Below are 18,533 nucleotides of genomic sequence, written 5' to 3' on the forward strand. Positions count from 1 at the left end.
AGCTCAACAAATGGGAACTATATGTTCTCTGAGCCATAAACAAATGATTAAACTGGCATGACGAATGATTAACTGTTTCTCAAACATAACTTCCCAACCTTGCTGTAATGAATCAAGGCTTTGGAAAGATCACCAATTCACTGAATTCATTTTGTATGTCAATATATTATCATTTTAGCTTGTGTCTGTAAATGTCTTAGAGCTGAGAACGTTATGTGCTGTAGTCAAGGATACCTCAACATTCAACTTTTCAAAGTTGTGAGAGTCTAAAGTGCAGTTAGATGAACATTATTCTGAAAAAGCTTCCTCAAAATTGATAGACTACCAGTTTATAGGACAGTTAACAAAACAATCAGTAACCATTGCAATATGCAAAATTATCAGTATTTAAACAAACAAAAAAAAAAAAAAAAAAGTCACACCCAACAAATGGTGAGCACATGGATGAATGTAACTTTAACATAAAAGCAGAGGATTAGTTTGTTGGCCAGGCTTGAATTTTGTGCTTTGTCCAAGAGCAGAACAACACTTACACTCCTATGTTCCAGGATGATAGCTGTAGGAGGCACAGGGTCAAATCTGCCTGGGACTTGTTCAACAAGCATGATGGAACACTGAGATCCCATTGAAAAATTATGGGATTATTTAGAACATCTGAAGTTTATATGATCTCTAGCTGAACTGTGTGGAAGAGTGAATGAAAATAAGTACGAAAATAAAAATGCATAGAAACTCACAGGATGTCAAGACTCCTTGCCAGAAGAAAAAAAATAGAGCGGTCATTAACATTTAGTGAACAGAACTACACAGTGCCAAAATCTTTGAACTCATCAGACCACATGGCCTTTTTTTCCCATTGCTCCAAAGTCCAATCTTTATGCTCTCTAAAAAAAAAATCTGATTATTCTCACAAACAAATGGTTTTCTTATGGCAACACTAGTCCCAATCCTGAGTTATCAGCACATTGTGTTCAATAGAAATGCTATTACCTTTACTATTAAACATAGCTATGTTTTTTTACTGTTAATTTTTTAATATGTACACCTCTCCATTTATGACTTATTACCAACCACATTTCTTCCACAAGGTTGATGGTCCAGCACTATCCTTCCAAGTGTTGATAATGTTTTGAAGCAATCTTAACTTAAATTCCAGTCCTTTCTGGTCCAGTCCAGTCAAATTTCCCTAGTTGTTTTCTTTGCTTGATGCAGCCCAATAATTTGCTCCTTCTGAAATGGCAACAACTTATTTTTTGGTCAGGCACTGTATAAAGTGTATACTGTACCCATCATTATACCTTAACTAATTATTTTTTAACTCCCATGAAAAAAACAACACAAAACTGTCTCCGTTAACTGCGGTTTATTTTATTTTTTTTTACATTAGAGCCACACCTTTGTGTTGCACAAAATATGTACAAAAAGACTGTACTGTGTTTCCCTCCAGGTACTCCGGTTTCCTCCCACAGTCCAAAGACATGTAGGTTAGGTTAATTGGCGTTCTCAATTGCCCATGGTGTGTGAATGAGTGTGTAAGTGTGTGTGTGTATGTATGTCTGTGTGCCCTGCGATGGATTGGCACCCTGTCCAGGGTGTACCCCGCCTCATGTCTCCTGGGAAAGGCTCCAGGCCCCCCGCGACCCTGAATACAGGATTAAGCGATAATGACGATGAGTGAGTGAGACTGTACTGTATGTTTTAAACCCCATTTAATACTCTCTTGACGCAAATGATAGAGGTTCAGTAGTCCGTTGTATTTTTGTAAAAAAATATGTGGAAAAAAGTCTGTAATCATTTTCTATTTAGGCTCAGAACAGACCCTTGGAGTTCATGGAAAATCTTTCTGGACTGCTTAAAGTCACAAACAGGATGTCAACTGATTTTAGCATGTTCCTGACAATCAGTGCTGGGCAGTGATCACACAAACCCATTGAGGTCCACTGGAGCTGACAACATTATTAAAGAACAAGGATCCCACATATATATAATTGATCTACAATTAAATGTTGCTGATCATCATGAACATGCTTTTCCTGTGCTTTGCATTCAGGAAGTTATCCTTCCCAACATAAAGCAGAATCCAGGAAAGATTAGTTTAAGTGCAGTAACTATAAAGTATAGGAAAGACATGTGAAACATGTGAAGTGGGCTCCTGGAGCCTTTCCGGGAGTAAGACAGATATTTGAGTTCGAAATTTATGCTGTTTGATTCCTCCGGAGTGATTATTTCTTCTAAATAGAATTAAGACACACCAGTTGAATAAAAAAAAAATACTAAGATGTAATTGTAAACATGATACCAGATCCTGTTGCCTTTTAGGCATTTACATAAGAGCTCACTCCCAGCTGGCCCCATGTTAAACATGGTTTTGACCTTGGGCAAACAGCCACACTGTCATGGTGTGGTTGAAGAGCGTAATAAAAACAACCTCCTTCTTAATCTTTTTACCCATCGTTTTTTTAACCCTTACCTTAAAAACCACTTCTATTAAGAAAAAAGGAAGTTCAGGCATCATATAGACACAGTAAAAGAGCCCCCCCCCCTCCCAATTTAATATTACACAATAAATAACAAAACAAATATATGATATAAAGATGCCTTCTCCTGCATCTCTCCAAATGCGCTAAAGGCTGGAAGATGGGGCAGAGAAAGCGCCTGAAGCTGGCCCTGTGCAAAGCCTAATATTATCTGCTCTGGGTCAGTAGCATCTGCAATTATGCAATTATCCCAGGCCTATTTTCAATTTTAAAAGCACAGCCACAAATTCCCTCTTTAAAAAAAAAAAAAAAAAGCTGCACAGGGGTTTTATACACTCAAGAAGGAAGTTATGTGGTTGGGAGGCCACAAGGCTCCTCTCGACTAATATAAAATGGAAAAGTGCCATTTCAATGCAATGGTTGTTTTGCTTGAGACAAAATAAAAAGAGAGACAGCAAAAGTGAAACAGGATGGTTAACTGGTGACGTAGTGTTTAGTAGAAGGTTCTCCATACAGACTGTAGAAGTCAGGGTGTCTGTGGCTCTGTGAGGTGCCAATCCAGTTGCCACGCACTGAAATGTTCTGCATTGGCTGGGCCATTGAGGGGGCTGGGGGAGGCATTGGGTGCGAGAACTCTTGCGCCCAGGCAAAAGAGGGTGAGCGCGGGTAGGAAGGATGCCCATGGTGTCCGGACACAGAGGGCATGCTGGAGCAGTAGCAGTTGTCCACTGTACACATGAGTATCTTACGGCCATTGTACTGTGGCAGCATAGCCTGCTGGGTGGAGCCAGGATTGGGGTAGTGGGCGGGACTAAACACTGAGCTGGAATGATGGACAGCCTGAGCATCGCTCACTTCTGTGCCGCCACTGTTGAGGCTCACGATGTGTCGGGCAGAACTGCAAGAGGCCACAGATGGCCCTTCGTCAGAACTGGTACTCGGAGCCAGGAACTGCTGCTTGTTCACAGGACCTGATGAGGACTCCATAAAGCTTGCGCCACTCTCTGGAAATGCGGACGAGTGCTTGCGCTTTTCAGATCCTGAGCTGCTCACTCTGCACTGGTAGACAGGAACACTCTGGAAAAAGTGTGCAGGAGCGGCGAAGGGTGCTGGACACAGGACATATAAGATCAGAATAGAACTCACAGCTTAAAAGAGTTTCTAAAAAAGCTGACTAGCAGCAGTGATATACCTTCCAGCATTTTGCGTAGGTTCTTCTCCTTTTTAGTAATCTCAGCGAGAAAGACTTTAGAGTTAAGGTGACCTGCATTGTAGGGAGGTAGTGCACCGTCTATAGATGTCTGAGATCTGGGAAGTGAAGGCATTTACAAATGGATCATGATTTAAAACACACAATTTTTGGCATAAAATGTATTATATAGTCAATATCTTACCTATCCAGAAGAATTTTTACAGGTTTTGTGTTCTGTAAATCGAGAAACAGAAGCAAACATTAAAGGAAAGATAGTCTATATGCTGTTTTGTTACTTCCTTGTTGCCTGAGAGCATGGAAAAATCTGGAAGCCAGATCTTTTGACGAACACATTGTGCTGAAGTATTTCTCACAGGTATGGCCACATTCACACTGTGCATTTATGTGAGTGAATGTGAGCATGTGGGCGTTGGCGTCTGCGGGGGAGATTTACAGCACAGTGCATGCACAAGAGACTGATAAAGAACAAAAAGGAGGTGGGGGTTGTGGGAAAGAAAAGAAACAGGCCTCACCTTCATGAAGTTGATATTCTCTGCCTTCTCCAACAAGACCTGGGCAGAGCTGAGTATCTTCTTGGCCTCCTGGCGCCGCTCATTGAGCTGCAGGACCTGTCTGGAGTTTTCCTGGCAGTACTTTGATCGTGACTTTTCCAGCACATTCAGAGCTTTCCCCAGGTCCTCCTCCAGGAGCTGCTGCATTTTCTGATATTGCAGGCGCACCTCTTGTTTCAGCTGATCCACCTTATCCTGTACGCAATAAATGCAAAAGGGTATGTGTGTGTGGAGATATATAGCCACAACAGAAATGCACCAGAACCCCTACTGCACCACAGCCCACTACACACTGCCAGACCCCAAGGCTGCTGACCCGGCCTCCAAATCCTAATCCAATCAAGCACCCATGGGATGTGCTTGATAAACTTTCTAGTGAGAGACTAGTCTAAGATGCTATGAAGTCTATAGTAATCATTTATAACCACGGTGAGCAGAAAAGTTTCTCAAAACACTTAAAATTTTGGGGGGGTGGTATGGGCTACAACACAGATTCTTATTCTTGTTTTGACTGAAAGGAGTGGAACTTAATGTTCTGCGATCATCATGGGCACAGATTCACCCAAGCTGGACAGCTAAAGAGTATATAAATGGTTTTTCAGTTCACATAACTGCATGGATGTGTAGATGAACATGTCTTTTAATCAATGCAAAAGGGTGTGTGTGGCATACATGAGTATAACACACACCAAGAAATGTATCAAACTACGAGAGAATAACCAAAAATACAATGACCCAAAATATAACAAATGTCTTCAATAAGGGGGAATAATTGGCAGGCCCCCCAATCACAGGATCCTAATTCAACAGCACACATTTGCAGCACCAACTGAAAAGTACAAGCCTGAGAAAGGATCATGAAAGTAAAATGCAACAGTTTGGTAATGTGACCGAGTTGCCGACTTGGTACAGTTATTTTAAATAAGAAATGTGCAATATAAAAATAAATACTACAATATTGTCCTTTATTTTCTTTAGGTTTATCTGTTCCAATACTTATACTCTCCAGAACACTGTATGAGTGCCATCTAAGCTTCCGAACACATTTAAATGTAAATATCACAAAATTAATAAAGCTAAAAGTCTGTCTATTATAATAGATAGATCATCTATTATCTTTTAATGTTAAATCCAAATGTTTTCAGTCAAAAGCATAAACAAAAAAAGAAAAAAATGGTCTTGCCTTCCAATACCTTCGTAAAAAAAATTTTTTAGTTAATAAACATGTCTAACTGTTTTAAGCTTGTTTTTTTTTTTACATCCAGATTTGGTCAAAACTCTCCTTTGTCAACTGGTACTTTGTGTTAGAAAAATGCAGCTGGTACATGCTGGTATTTCAACCCCCCACTACAGAGGAGCCTAATCCCAAAGGCAACAAGGCTTACCACTGACAAACCATTCTTTACAGAAAATGTATAACATGAGATGTAATACATGTGCGAGGACAAAGGGAGAAGGAAGGAGGAGAGAGAGATGATGTGTGGGTGTATCTAAATGCTTTACATTATTACCTCCACCTGCCGTTTGTCTGACTCGAGCTTGTACAACAGCTCTTCGATGTCCTGCACTCGATCATCGATACGATCCTGCTGTTTCATCAGCATGTGCTGAAAGACAACAAGAAATCAAGCATTAAAACCCCCATCACATTCAGACTCAATATAAAATGGAAAACAAATGTTTTTTTTTTATTTGGGTATATACAGTACAAGACATATACAGTACAGTCAAGTGGGAGTAGCATGCATGGAAATCAGAATGTACAACTGCCCGGTCTCAGGAGAAGGCCTGCAGAACCAACTAAACACAGTAATTTCAGTCACCTCTGCAGAGCAACCTCCAATATCCTGCTGCCTGTTTCAGCATCTCTATGACAACCAATCCAAGCAACCGTATTAAAGCAAATGAGGAAAACAAAAGCTGTGAACAATGAGACTAATTAATCCAAAACACTCTGTTTTCTAGGATACAGGCACATTTGCCCATCTGATTCTGCCCCTTATCATTAGGTGTCTGGACGGGTCTTAAATTGGATCTGGAAGAAGGCGCTAACCCCCAAACATTCCCCATCCCCCCAGCCAAATCAAAGCATGTCAAAGCTTTATAATCTCCTCCATTCTCTCTCACTCTTGCCAGCATGACTGGGGCAGAAAACACAGCACCTAAAAAAAGAAGAAGAAAACAAAAACAAAAAAAAACAAAAAAAAACACAATCCACAACAAACTATATATGACGTTCTATTTCAGTTTTAATCTAATAACAGGATATGGCATACATCAGACGGGTAACCATGGTTGGGAAAAGAGAAGCCAGCTTCCAAGACAACAAATCTTGTGCTTACATGTGTTTACATTAATCAGCATGAACACAGAGATGGCAGGAAGAGAGAGAGAGAGAGAGAGAGAGAGAGAGAGAGAGAGAGAGAGAGAGAGAGAGAGAGAAAGTATGGTTATCTTGTGCTTTTTCCTTTTGTTTGTGTGTCAGTAACAGATTGTTAGCTGGTAGAGAGTTTAGGCCCTGCCTTATAGTGCGAGTGTGTCTGTGTGAGATGGCTGAAGAACCGTTGCTTTTTCAGGCAATATAAAAGAACAAACACACACACACACAGACACACACATTCTTGGGTCCTCAGCACTAAGACTGAGAAGAAAGAAATAAACTTCTCTTTTTAAAATATACATTACACTTTTCACACACACAAAAAAAAGAAGATATTTCTAAAGAAATTGAGCAGCATTTGATCAAGATTATTTTAATGTTTAGTAAAAGACGTTAGTAGAAGTACGTACACCTCCTTTGACTCAAGCTAAGGCTTGTGCCATCTGTGGTATCAGAAACTGAATTAGCCAACGTGTTACTCAATAACCATAAAGTGAGCACAGGAAATCATATATCAAGAGTTCAACAATGGCCAAACCCCAGAACATGACAAATACGCTCTGATTGTGACGGGAAGTACAGCAAATTACTGCACTCTTGCTAACACACATAGTAGCGTGTTTCTAAAAGAACTCTGAATATTTATTCTACAGTTAGAATAGGCTCTGAGTGTTGAGATGAGTGTATCCATATACCGTATTTCCATCTGTCCCGCTCTCTCCTATTTCAAAACCTCACAGATGTGCAGACATGTTCTATGCACTCCTTTTGTTCACACGGCTGAAGGTAACATCTAAAGACTATTTAACACGACCAACAGTAAAAGATGTTTTTTATAACAAATATAAGCTTTTTAATTGCAGTGATGCAATGAAAAGGCTTTTTTGTAGTGTTTTTTAAGCTCTTAAAGCTGAAGTAGATGGGAATTCAGGCACAGACCAGAATAATCTGGTTGCTATGAGTGTGTGAGGGGTGCCTGTGAATTTCATAGCTAAATGCTGAGAGAGAGTTGATTTATTTCTGCAATTTGTCAGAGAGTGCCCTGTGACTCAAAACAGCCCACTTACATTGCAGGCAAAGACAAAAGGTCATGCATCAATACAATGCAAAGCTCTGAAGAAGGAGTGTGACTTTACAGTGGGATGCAACACTTTTACTGTACACCCTATACTGTATTCATTCATAACGAGATGGTACTGGTCATGAAAAATTAGATACTTCATGACTGTTCTCTAATGAATAGTAACCATGACTCCCTGCTCAAAACATGTCCAGAGCCCAGTGCAGTATTAAAGGAAAGGTCAACACATTTCAGGCTCTTCCTCCTCACAGCAGGCCTGTGGGAAGAATCCCATCGATCACTGAGCTCGACTGACTACGTTCTCTGACAGGCATGCTGTGTATTCATCACTTTACAAAAGCTTTTAGAGAAGAATCCAAATGGAAAGTTCAACTATATCATCACTGATTGCATTTCCAATCAGGTTGTTCCTGCCATGAGATCTCGCTGGATCAACTGAACCAACATGTGGCTACTGAGACGAAAGTGACATGATGAAAAAAAATTTGAAAAGAACTGACCACATGAATTAGACCAGAAAATATAGGCCGTGCTAAAAATATGGCATTGCGTTTAGCACTGATTGACTCTCTTATAAGATTAGAAAGGATCTGGCTAACGAGTAGATTAAGCAAAGAATATCCGAGCTATCTTCACTTACTGTTACATGGAATGGTCTGTGAGGGTCAAACAAACATATACATACATAGTTATTGTGACCTTTTCATTATTATTATTATTTTAGATAATTAATTATTTAATGAAAATGCATAATTGGACAAATAACTGTTTGACTGTTCCATATCCAGGTGTGAGTTACTGCCTCATTTCACTTATAAGTACCCAGATGAAGTGTCTAGAGTTTATTTCTTTTTTTTTTGGGGGGGGGTCCAATTTTCTCCCCAATATTAGTCGTAGCCAATTCCTCCCCGTCACTAGAGGGCTCCCACATTAAGGCTACTACTACCACTCAGTCGGGAGGGTGAAGACTATCCCGTGTTCCCTCCGAACCGCGTGACGTCAGCCGACCGCCTCCTTCCGAACTGTTTGCTCACGCACCGTTAAGGGCAGAGTAACACACTCGGAGGAAAGCGCTAGCCGCTCCTTCCGCGTGCGCAAGCTCACAGACGCCCCTGATTGGCTGTAGAGCCGTGATTAATGTGGCAGCGTAGGTACATCTCATCACTCCCCTCTGAGAAAGCTCGGCCAATCAGCTCTTTCTGTGCCTCCGGCTGTGAGAGGAAAACAGCATCACCCGGGGTTCGAACCAGCGATCCCCGGATGATAGGGCGAGCGCTTTACCACTGCGCCACTCGGCGGCATCTAGTGGAGGGTGGTATTTGCATTTAGAATCTGTTGCTCTTTATGTGAAGTCCAAAGAGCTGTCACTCCCAATAAAGCAAGCGATCATTAGGCTGAAAAATCAAAACAAACCCATCAGAGAGATAGCAATACATTAGGAATGGCAAAAAAAAAATCTATTTGCCACTCCTAATATTTAATAAGTTCTTAGGATGTATGCAAAAACCAAAGTATGGTGGCTGACATAAGAAGTATCTTCATGGCCAAAAAATAAACAACAGAGGTAGGCGTATTGATGTTGGATCCAACAATCAAGATAAAATAAGCACATTCATAGGGTTTATGCCAAGATTTGAACCATTGGTAAACCTTAAAAGCAGGGAGACCACATTGGAAAAAGCAACATGATCTGAAGTGTACTCAGATTCTGCCAAATGCTGCAAACCCTAGTAGGAGGTGTGTCAAAGTGCAGATGGACAACAACCTGAAGAATTCAAGACTTTTGGTTAGACAAAGAAGTGGAATGTTCTGCAATGGCAAGTCAATCATCTGATCTGAATCTAACCAAGTACAAATTTACCTTGCTGAAGGCAAAACTAAAGTCTAAACACATCAAGAACAAGCAGGAACAGAAGTCAGCTACAAAAAAGGCCTGGCAAAATATTACAAGAAGAGAAACACAGCGTCTATGGGTTTCAGAATTCAGTCATCAAACACAGTGCATTTGGAAACCAAGTATTTAAAATGACTTATGATTATGTTAGCTTGTCCAATTATTTATGGTTCCACTCCCATATGCTGTGGTGGACAGCTGAAAATAACAATGCCAATATACAAATATCTATGTACCTTGGCTTGCCACTGGCCACAGTTTGCATAGCTGATTAGCTTGCATGCTCAGACATCCTGTGTGTGTGTGTGTGTGTGTGTGTGTGTGTGTATGTTCATTTCTCCTTTGCATTATACTTATTTTCTTACCAGAGTTTGTACTAGTTTGCCTTTTGTTCTAAGGAAATGAGTAGAAAGGGAAAAGAAATCATATTACTTTCAAAATCAAGGCTCACTAGCCCTTAGGCGTAACAAAGACCTCAAAAAGATGATACGACTTGCTATGCTACAGACGTCATAAATTCTTTATATTCTTACTGAATCTTATAATGTTTAATTATAAGATTCAGTGAGCAGATTAAATGTAGTTCATAACATAACATCAAATGTAGTTCATAACATAACATGCATGTTGTATTTTTATGGTGATAATTTTGGGATCAGTAGTTAATTTAAATTAATAAGTTGCAATAACAGTGAAGGTTTTTTTTTTAGGTTTCTTCGCTTCAGGTTTATATGATAACTTAGGGTTAGGGTTATTTTAAGTCAATCGAACATGATGGCGGCAATCAGTCTAATTTTGCAAAAAAATCCAAATGCTCCAAATCTATAATGTAAAAGGTTGCTTTGAAATCATAACATGCATTAAAAGCACAATAAAGATACAATGCCTCACCAAAAAGGGTCAAATTATTAAGCTGAATGAAGCAAAGAAAACAACTGAGGGGATTTGAAATTAATGGAAATGGGTTAAAGGACACTTTTTAAAACCTGGAAGGATAGTGCTGAACCGTCAACTTTGCAAAAGAAATGTGGTTGGAAAAATACATGAATGGAGATCATTTAACTTAGTGAAGTTGCATGGTAAGGAGAAGTCAAAAGATTTGGGATTAAACAGCTGTGTGGTCATACAAAAACCACTTGTTAGTGAGGCTAATCAGAAAAAGGCCCTTAATTTGTTAGGGAGCATAAAGATGGACTTTGGGGCAACAGAAAAATGATATGTGGTTTGATGAGTCCAGTCCGACTCTGTTTCAAAGTGATGGGTGCATCACTTCATGCGCTTCCCCTCTTACCCTGATGCACCCATCACTTTAAAACAGAGTCTGACTGGATTTATCAAACCACATAATTTTTTTGTTATAATCATGCATAATAGCCACTGTACAAGCCTCTGAAGGCAGTGTTATGATCTGGGGTTGCTTTAGTTGGTCAGACCCAGGCTCAACAACCTTATGTGGCAATAAAATGAAGTCAACTGATGACCTGAATGACGAGGAGCTAATGATAAGTGATATTTCAAGTTTTTCTTTCCTGATGGCACAGGCATAATCCAGGACTCAAATTGCAAATGAGTGGTTCAGGGAGCATGAAGAATCGTTTTCACACATGGCCAACAGGCCACCAAATTGTGTGCTGTAATCAAAGATAAATGTGATTGAATTGAATATTATTGTGTGCAACTTTTTTTTTTGGCCAGGCAGTAGATTACTCCATTGGCTGGTATTAATTAATGTTATGTTAACTATTATAAAGAAGCTAAAAAACATACAACATACTTGTTGTAAAATCTGAGGTAAAGATTAAAAGGGTTAAATATCTACCTAAGCAAATTGTCCAAAGAGATGCAAGGATGTGCGACATGCTCTACCTTCCCACACCCATCAAACCATAATCAAATGTTCAGGTGATACCTTAACCTCAGAGATATTTTTCATTTTTCAAGCACGGTTAGCCCTTTCATAAACAGCTGGGACACTTAAGTTTTAAAGTATCTGAAATGGATTCAATACTACATAGTGCTTACCAAGACAAGTAGAACACTGTTTGGACTTGTTTGTCTGCAGATTTCATTAATCCCACAGAAATAATTCTGTGAAGCATAAATCATATTTCTCAAGCTTTTGGAAATCCTATTAAAATATGATAATGGCTCAGTTGACGAATGATCAAATTTATGCTGAACTGGCTCCCCAAACAGCATTGAAACTATGTCTTACAGTACGACGTATTCCAAATGCCTATGTTAAGAGGAAAAAGTCAATACTGTGCACAAGGTTTTAAATCATCTTTTCTGTTGTCCTGGAAGTCTTCCTACTGCAGCCACATGCAAAACAAATAAAACTGGAAAACAAGAAGACGGGGCACAAAGAAATATGACAAGGACAAGGGTTCAGCAGCACTGGCCCACTTCCTCCAAGGGCTCTCATATGATGTCATCAATAACTGGAATGAGAATGCACTTGTTTGCGGGAGGAACTTCCTGCCTCTGCTCTCCCTGGAACTCAAATTCCTATCCCCCGCAACTGTACAACTGCTTGTGTCCCTGTGTATGTGTGTAGGTATACATAAATATACACTCATAAATATACACCAACACACACGCAGACATATACACACATAAACATAATATATACACACACTTACATACATACAGTACGTCTGTAGCTGCAGAAGACAGAACAGAGAGATGTGTGTCTTTCAACAGCAGCTGTGAGTAGCATAAGCTCGCCCCCTAACTCACCCCACCCCAATTTGCTGAGTCTTGGCTGCCTTAGAACCCATGACACATTGCCCATCTGAAAAGCATTCCTCCACGCATCCAGGAGTCACGCCTGCCAAGTCCAGCAGCAGCTCACCTCACAACAGCTCATTATTCTTTGTAAAGCAGCTGCTGAACCACCATGCAGTCTTCCTCATACACTTTAGTGTGTCTTAGCTACTTTTCACTACCACACATCTGTCACATGACTGGATAAAGGAACACCAGGAAGTTGCATATGTTTAGTCGGACTTAACTTCTCAGTTAGATTCATATGATTAGACAGCTGACAGATACTGGCTTGTCAGCTCGAGTTTATTCAGGAGGTAATCCCTTACTGTTAAAGACTGAAACAAAAGGGTAAGATGAACAATTTTGTTCAGGCTTGTTTTTTTCTGGTTATTGTTGCCTTATTATCATTTGTCCCAGAGACTTACTTATACACACCTGCACACAGAAGATTCTGTTTTCAGTTAGTAGGCCAATCATATTTTTAAAAATGCATTGGCTGAAGCTGGGCCATGCAGTACACAGGGTGCATAGTACATGATGTTATAGATTCAGAAGCAAATTGGAGAGGTAGACATAAATTCATATATTGAATGTGTTGTTGCTATTGTGATGACATGCTAACAAAGAAGTATGGAAGATCACAGCAGGCCAACAACGATTATGAGCAACTTACTCAACAATTTTAACGTATCTGTTCCTCAAGTGTGAGACTTCAATCTTGGGTTGCCCTTTTGCTTTCTAATGTGTATATATCTAATTTTCTTCTAATAATGTAATAATACTATATTATCATTCCTCTTATTATTATAAAACCATATAGAATTACTGGACGTGGTGCCACAGTGGGCAGTGATGCTGCCCTCACAACTCCAATTTTCCTAACTCGATCCAAAGCTTCAGTTACTGCCTGTGTGCAGCTTCTATTCATGCTGTACCTGTGTCCACAGAGATTTCCTCCTGCTTCCCAAAAAACCTGCCAGTAGGTGTATTGGCTACACTAAATTGCCCCTAGGTGTAAATGAGTGTATGCATAAAGCCCTGTGATTCCGTTCCCAGAAAAGCTACTGCTCTGGCTTAATCGAACACAGTTTTTATATTTCTGAGAAGACTGAAGAATGAAAAAAAAAAACATGTTTTGCTTTGGCACTACTTATGTATCTGTGCTCGGTCAGGAAACTTGCCCTCATTTCTGTGAACTCACAGCTCAGGCCAACATTTTGACTGGGCTATTTTGAAATGTCTGCCTGTAAGCCAAACCATCCCCAGAGAAGAGAGACAGATAACTTCCACTCACCCTTATATCGTTCTGACGCAGTTCTACGTCACAGACGCCGTGTCCATGGCCGACCGCACACCTGGAGAAGCAGCAGTAACGACAAACAGCCACCTGCTCTGTCTCGCAGTGATACAGCCTGTACTCATCGTGCTGAGGGCAACTCCAGGCCCGCACATCTTCGACATCGACCAGCAGATGACCGGCATTTGAAGATGGTTGTTGAAGGTGTGTTTGGATGTGTGACTGGCAACAGGGCGCGTTGCAGCGTAGGCATACTTTCTGCGCCGGAAGTGCGGGTCCCCGTCGGCACAAGATGCACTGCAGTACAGCTGGTTCTTTCTCTGTGTTCAAGGCGTTGAACTTCTCCACTATATTGATTAGCTTGATGTTCTTGTCGAGGCTAGGCTTCTGCTTGTACGGCTGATTGCACTCTGGACACCGCAGAATGCCCACATCTTTAGCCCAGGCCTCGCTGATGCAGCCGTGGCAGAAGTTGTGCTTGCACGGCAGCTGCACTGGGTCCACGAACACATGCAGACATATGGGGCAGATGAGCTCTTCCTCAAAACAGTTCTTCCAGGCCTCAGCCATCTCAGCTGCTTGGGCAGAAGACATGCAGGCCAGTGTTAAGTTTAGAGCCTATTAAACTGTTTAAAATAAATCGCCAGCAAGTTGACGCGCTGGTTCAGTCATCCTCATGGCACTCTTATAAAAATAAGCGTATGACTCTGCTTGTCCACACAGGCATAAAAGTCTGCATAAACAGCTGTTGATAAGTCTCCATGAACAGGCCAGGGAGTACCTCTTCCGCCCCTGCTCAAGTTAAATCAGCAATCAAATTCCACAGCTGAGCCAGAAATCAGGGCTTTGACTGGTGCAATCAGATCGTCATGGACATGTTACTGAAAACCTGCTTGTATAAGAAACCAAACCGGAGTCTTGGCTGTCTGATATGAGTCTGTCCTAACACATTATTTAGGCTATGTGTGCGTGATGAGAATGGAAGTGCACAGATTTTTCACACTGATCCCTGTTAATTATCCTGCCTATTACAAAATAATAACAATAAAAAAAAAACAGGACAATCAAAAGTTGCTAAGAGCTTGTAATAGAACTGGACAAGGCGTTAGGACGCTGGGGAAGCTACAGCATCTGCTGTATGCGCGTTTAACGTGAGGATGTGCTCTGGTCTGGAAGTTGAACTCGGATGATAAATACCTGCATAGTGCTTACATGTATGGATTTCTCTAAAAGAGGTCTCTATAACGCGTCCAATCATGGACAAAGTTTAACCCACACGTGAGTCGGATACCCCTAGTCCGGAAACAGCACCGGTTTTGTCCCATGCAGCAAATGGTGTATAAATAAGCGGTGTCATTTGCGGTCTTTTTCAATTACATACTTGCCTGGACACTGTGAATGTGGCGCAAGAAATTGTTATTGAGCACTTCTTTAAAATGAATACGTAAAGCAAGCGTTTTGTATAGACTGTCAGTTGTAGTAGTAAGAGTCGTTCTGCGAGTCGGCAGATCAAACGAAAACAACGCGCCTCCGCGCTCTGAAACGTTACAATGTTGCAAAAATTAATTCAAACTAACAAACGTGTATGAGCATTAATTAATCTGCATTATGAAACGTTCCACGGAGCTCGAGCGCTCCCTCTCTCTCTCTCTTTCTCTCTCTCTCACACACACGCGCGCAAACACTCGCACGCAAATCTCTTGATCAAACTCCTCTGTAAAGCTATTCTCTTGCTATCTATAGTCGTTAAATGTTAAAGGGTTTTCCGAAGCGCGTTGCCTCTCCATGTCCAGGCTCTCAGCGGTCACCTGCGCGCGGCTCACAGCAGCGTCTCGCGAGCGTTTCGCGAGCGTTTCACTTTAAAACGTTAAGCATTATTTGTTCTCTCGCTTAAATATTTATGTATTTCACACAGACACAGTTCTTCTGCTTAAAGAGGGTAAGAGCGTTTTTCCCTCGTTATCGTTTTCTGTCACCAGCCATCTTGTTTTTCCTGCTTTTTAAAGCGCGTCTGAAGCGGCGTATCTGTTTATTTTTCTTCTCATGTGTGTATACTCCTTTATTTAGCCGGAGCCGTCCAAACCAGAAACACAAATACTACTGCGCGACGGTTCGCGAACAACATAATCAGCCTTTAAAGTGTAACTCCATCAGCGATCCGGTGGATTTCCGCCGTATTCCAGTCTGTGTCCGTGTTTTTATTTATGATTTCTTTTTTTTGTTAAAGCAAATCCTTGATGAGAGGAATGCAGGCTCAGGACTGCAACTCAGGATACAGTTCACATTTACACCCCCTCCTTTCCTCGGTCACGTGACTCATCAAGGACTTGATTCATAGAAAGGGGCGGGGCGGATTGATGAGGGGCGGTGTTTCATTTAAAACGGCAACATCTCGAGATAAGTTTACGGACTGTTAAAATAAACAATTTTCAGAATTTAGAGAATAAAACATATATTTTTGTTTCTGTTTATTTGTATCATACAATGTTTAAACCGGTGAGTGGTTAGAATGTGAAACTGAAGGCACTGAACTCTTAAAAATAAACGTTGCCAATGGTTATAACGACAATATTCATATAAAGGGGAAATTCAGTCGCGGCTGTAAAGCGTCTGTGGACCCCACCACAGGCAAAACGCATTAGCCGATCTGTGAACATGTGTACGCTCGCCGTCCATGTTATTAGACACACCTGCTCATGTATATAGTTTTTATTTATATCAGCCATTCAGCTGACAGGAGCACAATGCATAAAATCATGAAAATACACGTTAGTTAATGTTTAAAAAAGAAGGATCTGATCTATGTGATGTCACTAATGGCATGGTTTGAAGTATTTCAGAAACTGTTGATTTGTGAATTTTGCTATACAAATTTCTAGAGCGGTTCGGACCCGGATCGCACGCGGTGTCAATCCAGACCCACAGGCCACACCTCAAATTAGCAATGCAATAATACAATGTAATGAAGTGTATGTTTCTTACCTTGAAATAAAAATTTTATATAAATAGACTGTTCGTTTTATAAGTTTTCTTGTGAGATTAAGGCTAAACGTAACAGTTTCCCTGTTTGACATCGTTGTCATGGCAACGTTTAAACGTATTGCGTTTAACGTTACAGAGATCAAAATGACTTACAGTGCATCCTATATAAGGTCCCACAGTTGACAGTCCATGTCAGAGCACAAACTAAGCATGAAGTCAAAAGAATTGTCTGTAGACCTCCGAGACAGAATTGTCTCGAAGCACAAATCTGGGGAAGGTTGCAAAAAAATGTTCTGCTGGTTTGAGGGTCCCAATGAGCACAGTGGCCTCCATCATCCGTAAGTGGAATGAGTTCGAAACCACCAGGACACTTTCTAGAGCTGGACGGCCATCTAAACTAAGAGATCGGGGGAGAAGGGCTTTAGTCAGTGAGGTGACCAAGAACCTGATGGTCACTCTGTCAGAGCTCCAGAGGTCCTCTGTGGAAAGAGGAGAACCTTCCAGAAGAACAACCATCTCTGCAGCAATCCACCAATCAGGTCTATATGGTAGAGTGGCAGGTTCTCCTGTCTTATTGTGTTTATTCAGGCATTAATAAAAAATACACTTTGCTTATTTATATATATATTATAAATAATATATATATATATATATATATATATATATATATATATATATATATATATATATATATATAATTTATTTGTTTAGGCATGAAAATCAGAAAAGATTTTTCTTTTGCTAAAACTCCTTTCAATTTTGAAAGTTGAAGCTGCCTAGGTTCACAACAACAATTTGTAGACAAACAGTTCCATTACTCATGCATTAGCTTGGAACATATTTTGAAACCTTCTGAAACTTGAATATAATTCAATTCAATTCAATTCAATTTTATTTGTATAGCGCTTTTAGCAATTTTCATTGCCGCAAAGCAGCTTTACATAGTCAAAAGAATTATTTAGGTTTGTATGGAATGTGAATTTGTATGAATCAAAATGGTCAGGTTGTCCCTGGTGAGCAAGCCGAGGGCGACAGTGGCAAGGAAAAACTCCCTGAGATGGTAAGAGGAAGAAACCTTGAGAGGAACCAGACTCAACGGGGAACCCATCCTCATTTGGGTGAAACAAAAAGCAGTAAATGATCTGCATTTATACAGTGTGTAGGGTGGGAGGCAGTTCAGCTATAATAGCTGTTGTTAATTGATGTTAATATGGAGTCCAGGTAGTTATTGAAGACCCAGGTAGACTTGTAAGAAGTTCCAGTCATGAACTATCGAACTGTCAAGTCCCCAGAGAAACAGCTGCCAACACCAGTCAAGGCCAGAACCATCTTCTAGGCAGAGAGAATCATTCCCAGACACCAGACGCATCCCAGAGAGACACACGGGGCATCCATGCGACGAGATCTCCAGCCAGAAGCGGGGCACCAGGACGGGTCAGACAGGTCCGGAGGGCAGAGGGAGTCTGGATCACTGGCAGCTCAGGAACGACATGTGTAGCTCGACAGAGAGAGAGAGAAAGAGTGAAAGGGGGGGACAGGAGGAGAGAGGAAAAAGAAAGAGGGGGGGAAAGAGAAGAAGAGGAGAGATGGCAGTTAGGTATGGTCACAGTCACACCCTCACCGTCAGCAAGCCTGAGTGATCAATGAGAGTGAGGAGGACAGCATCCAAACATACCAGTTCACCATAATACTCTACGTCCATGAGTCCCCCAGATCTGCTCCTTTACCTATGGCAAATCTATTTATAAAAATGCTCGGCTAAATAAATAGGTTTTTAGCCTGGACTTAAACACTGAGACTGTGTCTGAGTCCCGAACACTATTTGGAAGACTATTCCATAACTTTGGGGCTTTGTAAGAAAAAGCTCTGCCCCCAGCTGTATTTTTCAT

General features: G+C 40.8%; 1 protein-coding gene across 1 annotated transcript; it reads right to left on the reverse strand.

The window, feature by feature from the left end:
- Positions 1-1,352: 1,352 nt before the first annotated feature.
- On the reverse strand, positions 1,353-15,939 carry trim8a (tripartite motif containing 8a). Its single transcript, XM_053502121.1, has 6 exons — positions 13,660-15,939; positions 5,753-5,848; positions 4,203-4,436; positions 3,872-3,903; positions 3,670-3,785; positions 1,353-3,586 (listed from the first exon to the last, which is right to left on the reverse strand). The coding sequence occupies exons 1-6, from the start codon at positions 14,254-14,256 to the stop codon at positions 2,952-2,954; spliced, it is 1,710 nt and encodes a 569-aa protein (XP_053358096.1). The 5' UTR covers positions 14,257-15,939; the 3' UTR covers positions 1,353-2,951.
- Positions 15,940-18,533: the final 2,594 nt, after the last annotated feature.

This window comes from Clarias gariepinus, chromosome 8 (assembly GCF_024256425.1).
Source record: "Clarias gariepinus isolate MV-2021 ecotype Netherlands chromosome 8, CGAR_prim_01v2, whole genome shotgun sequence".
Lineage (NCBI taxonomy): Eukaryota > Metazoa > Chordata > Actinopteri > Siluriformes > Clariidae > Clarias > Clarias gariepinus.

Bases quoted from the DNA above. Each gene is read 5' to 3' on its own strand.
- trim8a (XM_053502121.1), bottom strand. From the start codon at position 14,256: ATGTCTTCTGCCCAAGCAGCTGAGATGGCTGAGGCCTGGAAGAACTGT. The intron at 5,849-13,659 runs GTGAGTGGAAGT...GTTGTCTTTCAG, and splicing joins TGCGTCAGAACGATATAAGG to CACATGCTGATGAAACAGCA. The intron at 4,437-5,752 runs GTAATAATGTAA...TATTGCGTACAG, and splicing joins CAGACAAACGGCAGGTGGAG to GATAAGGTGGATCAGCTGAA.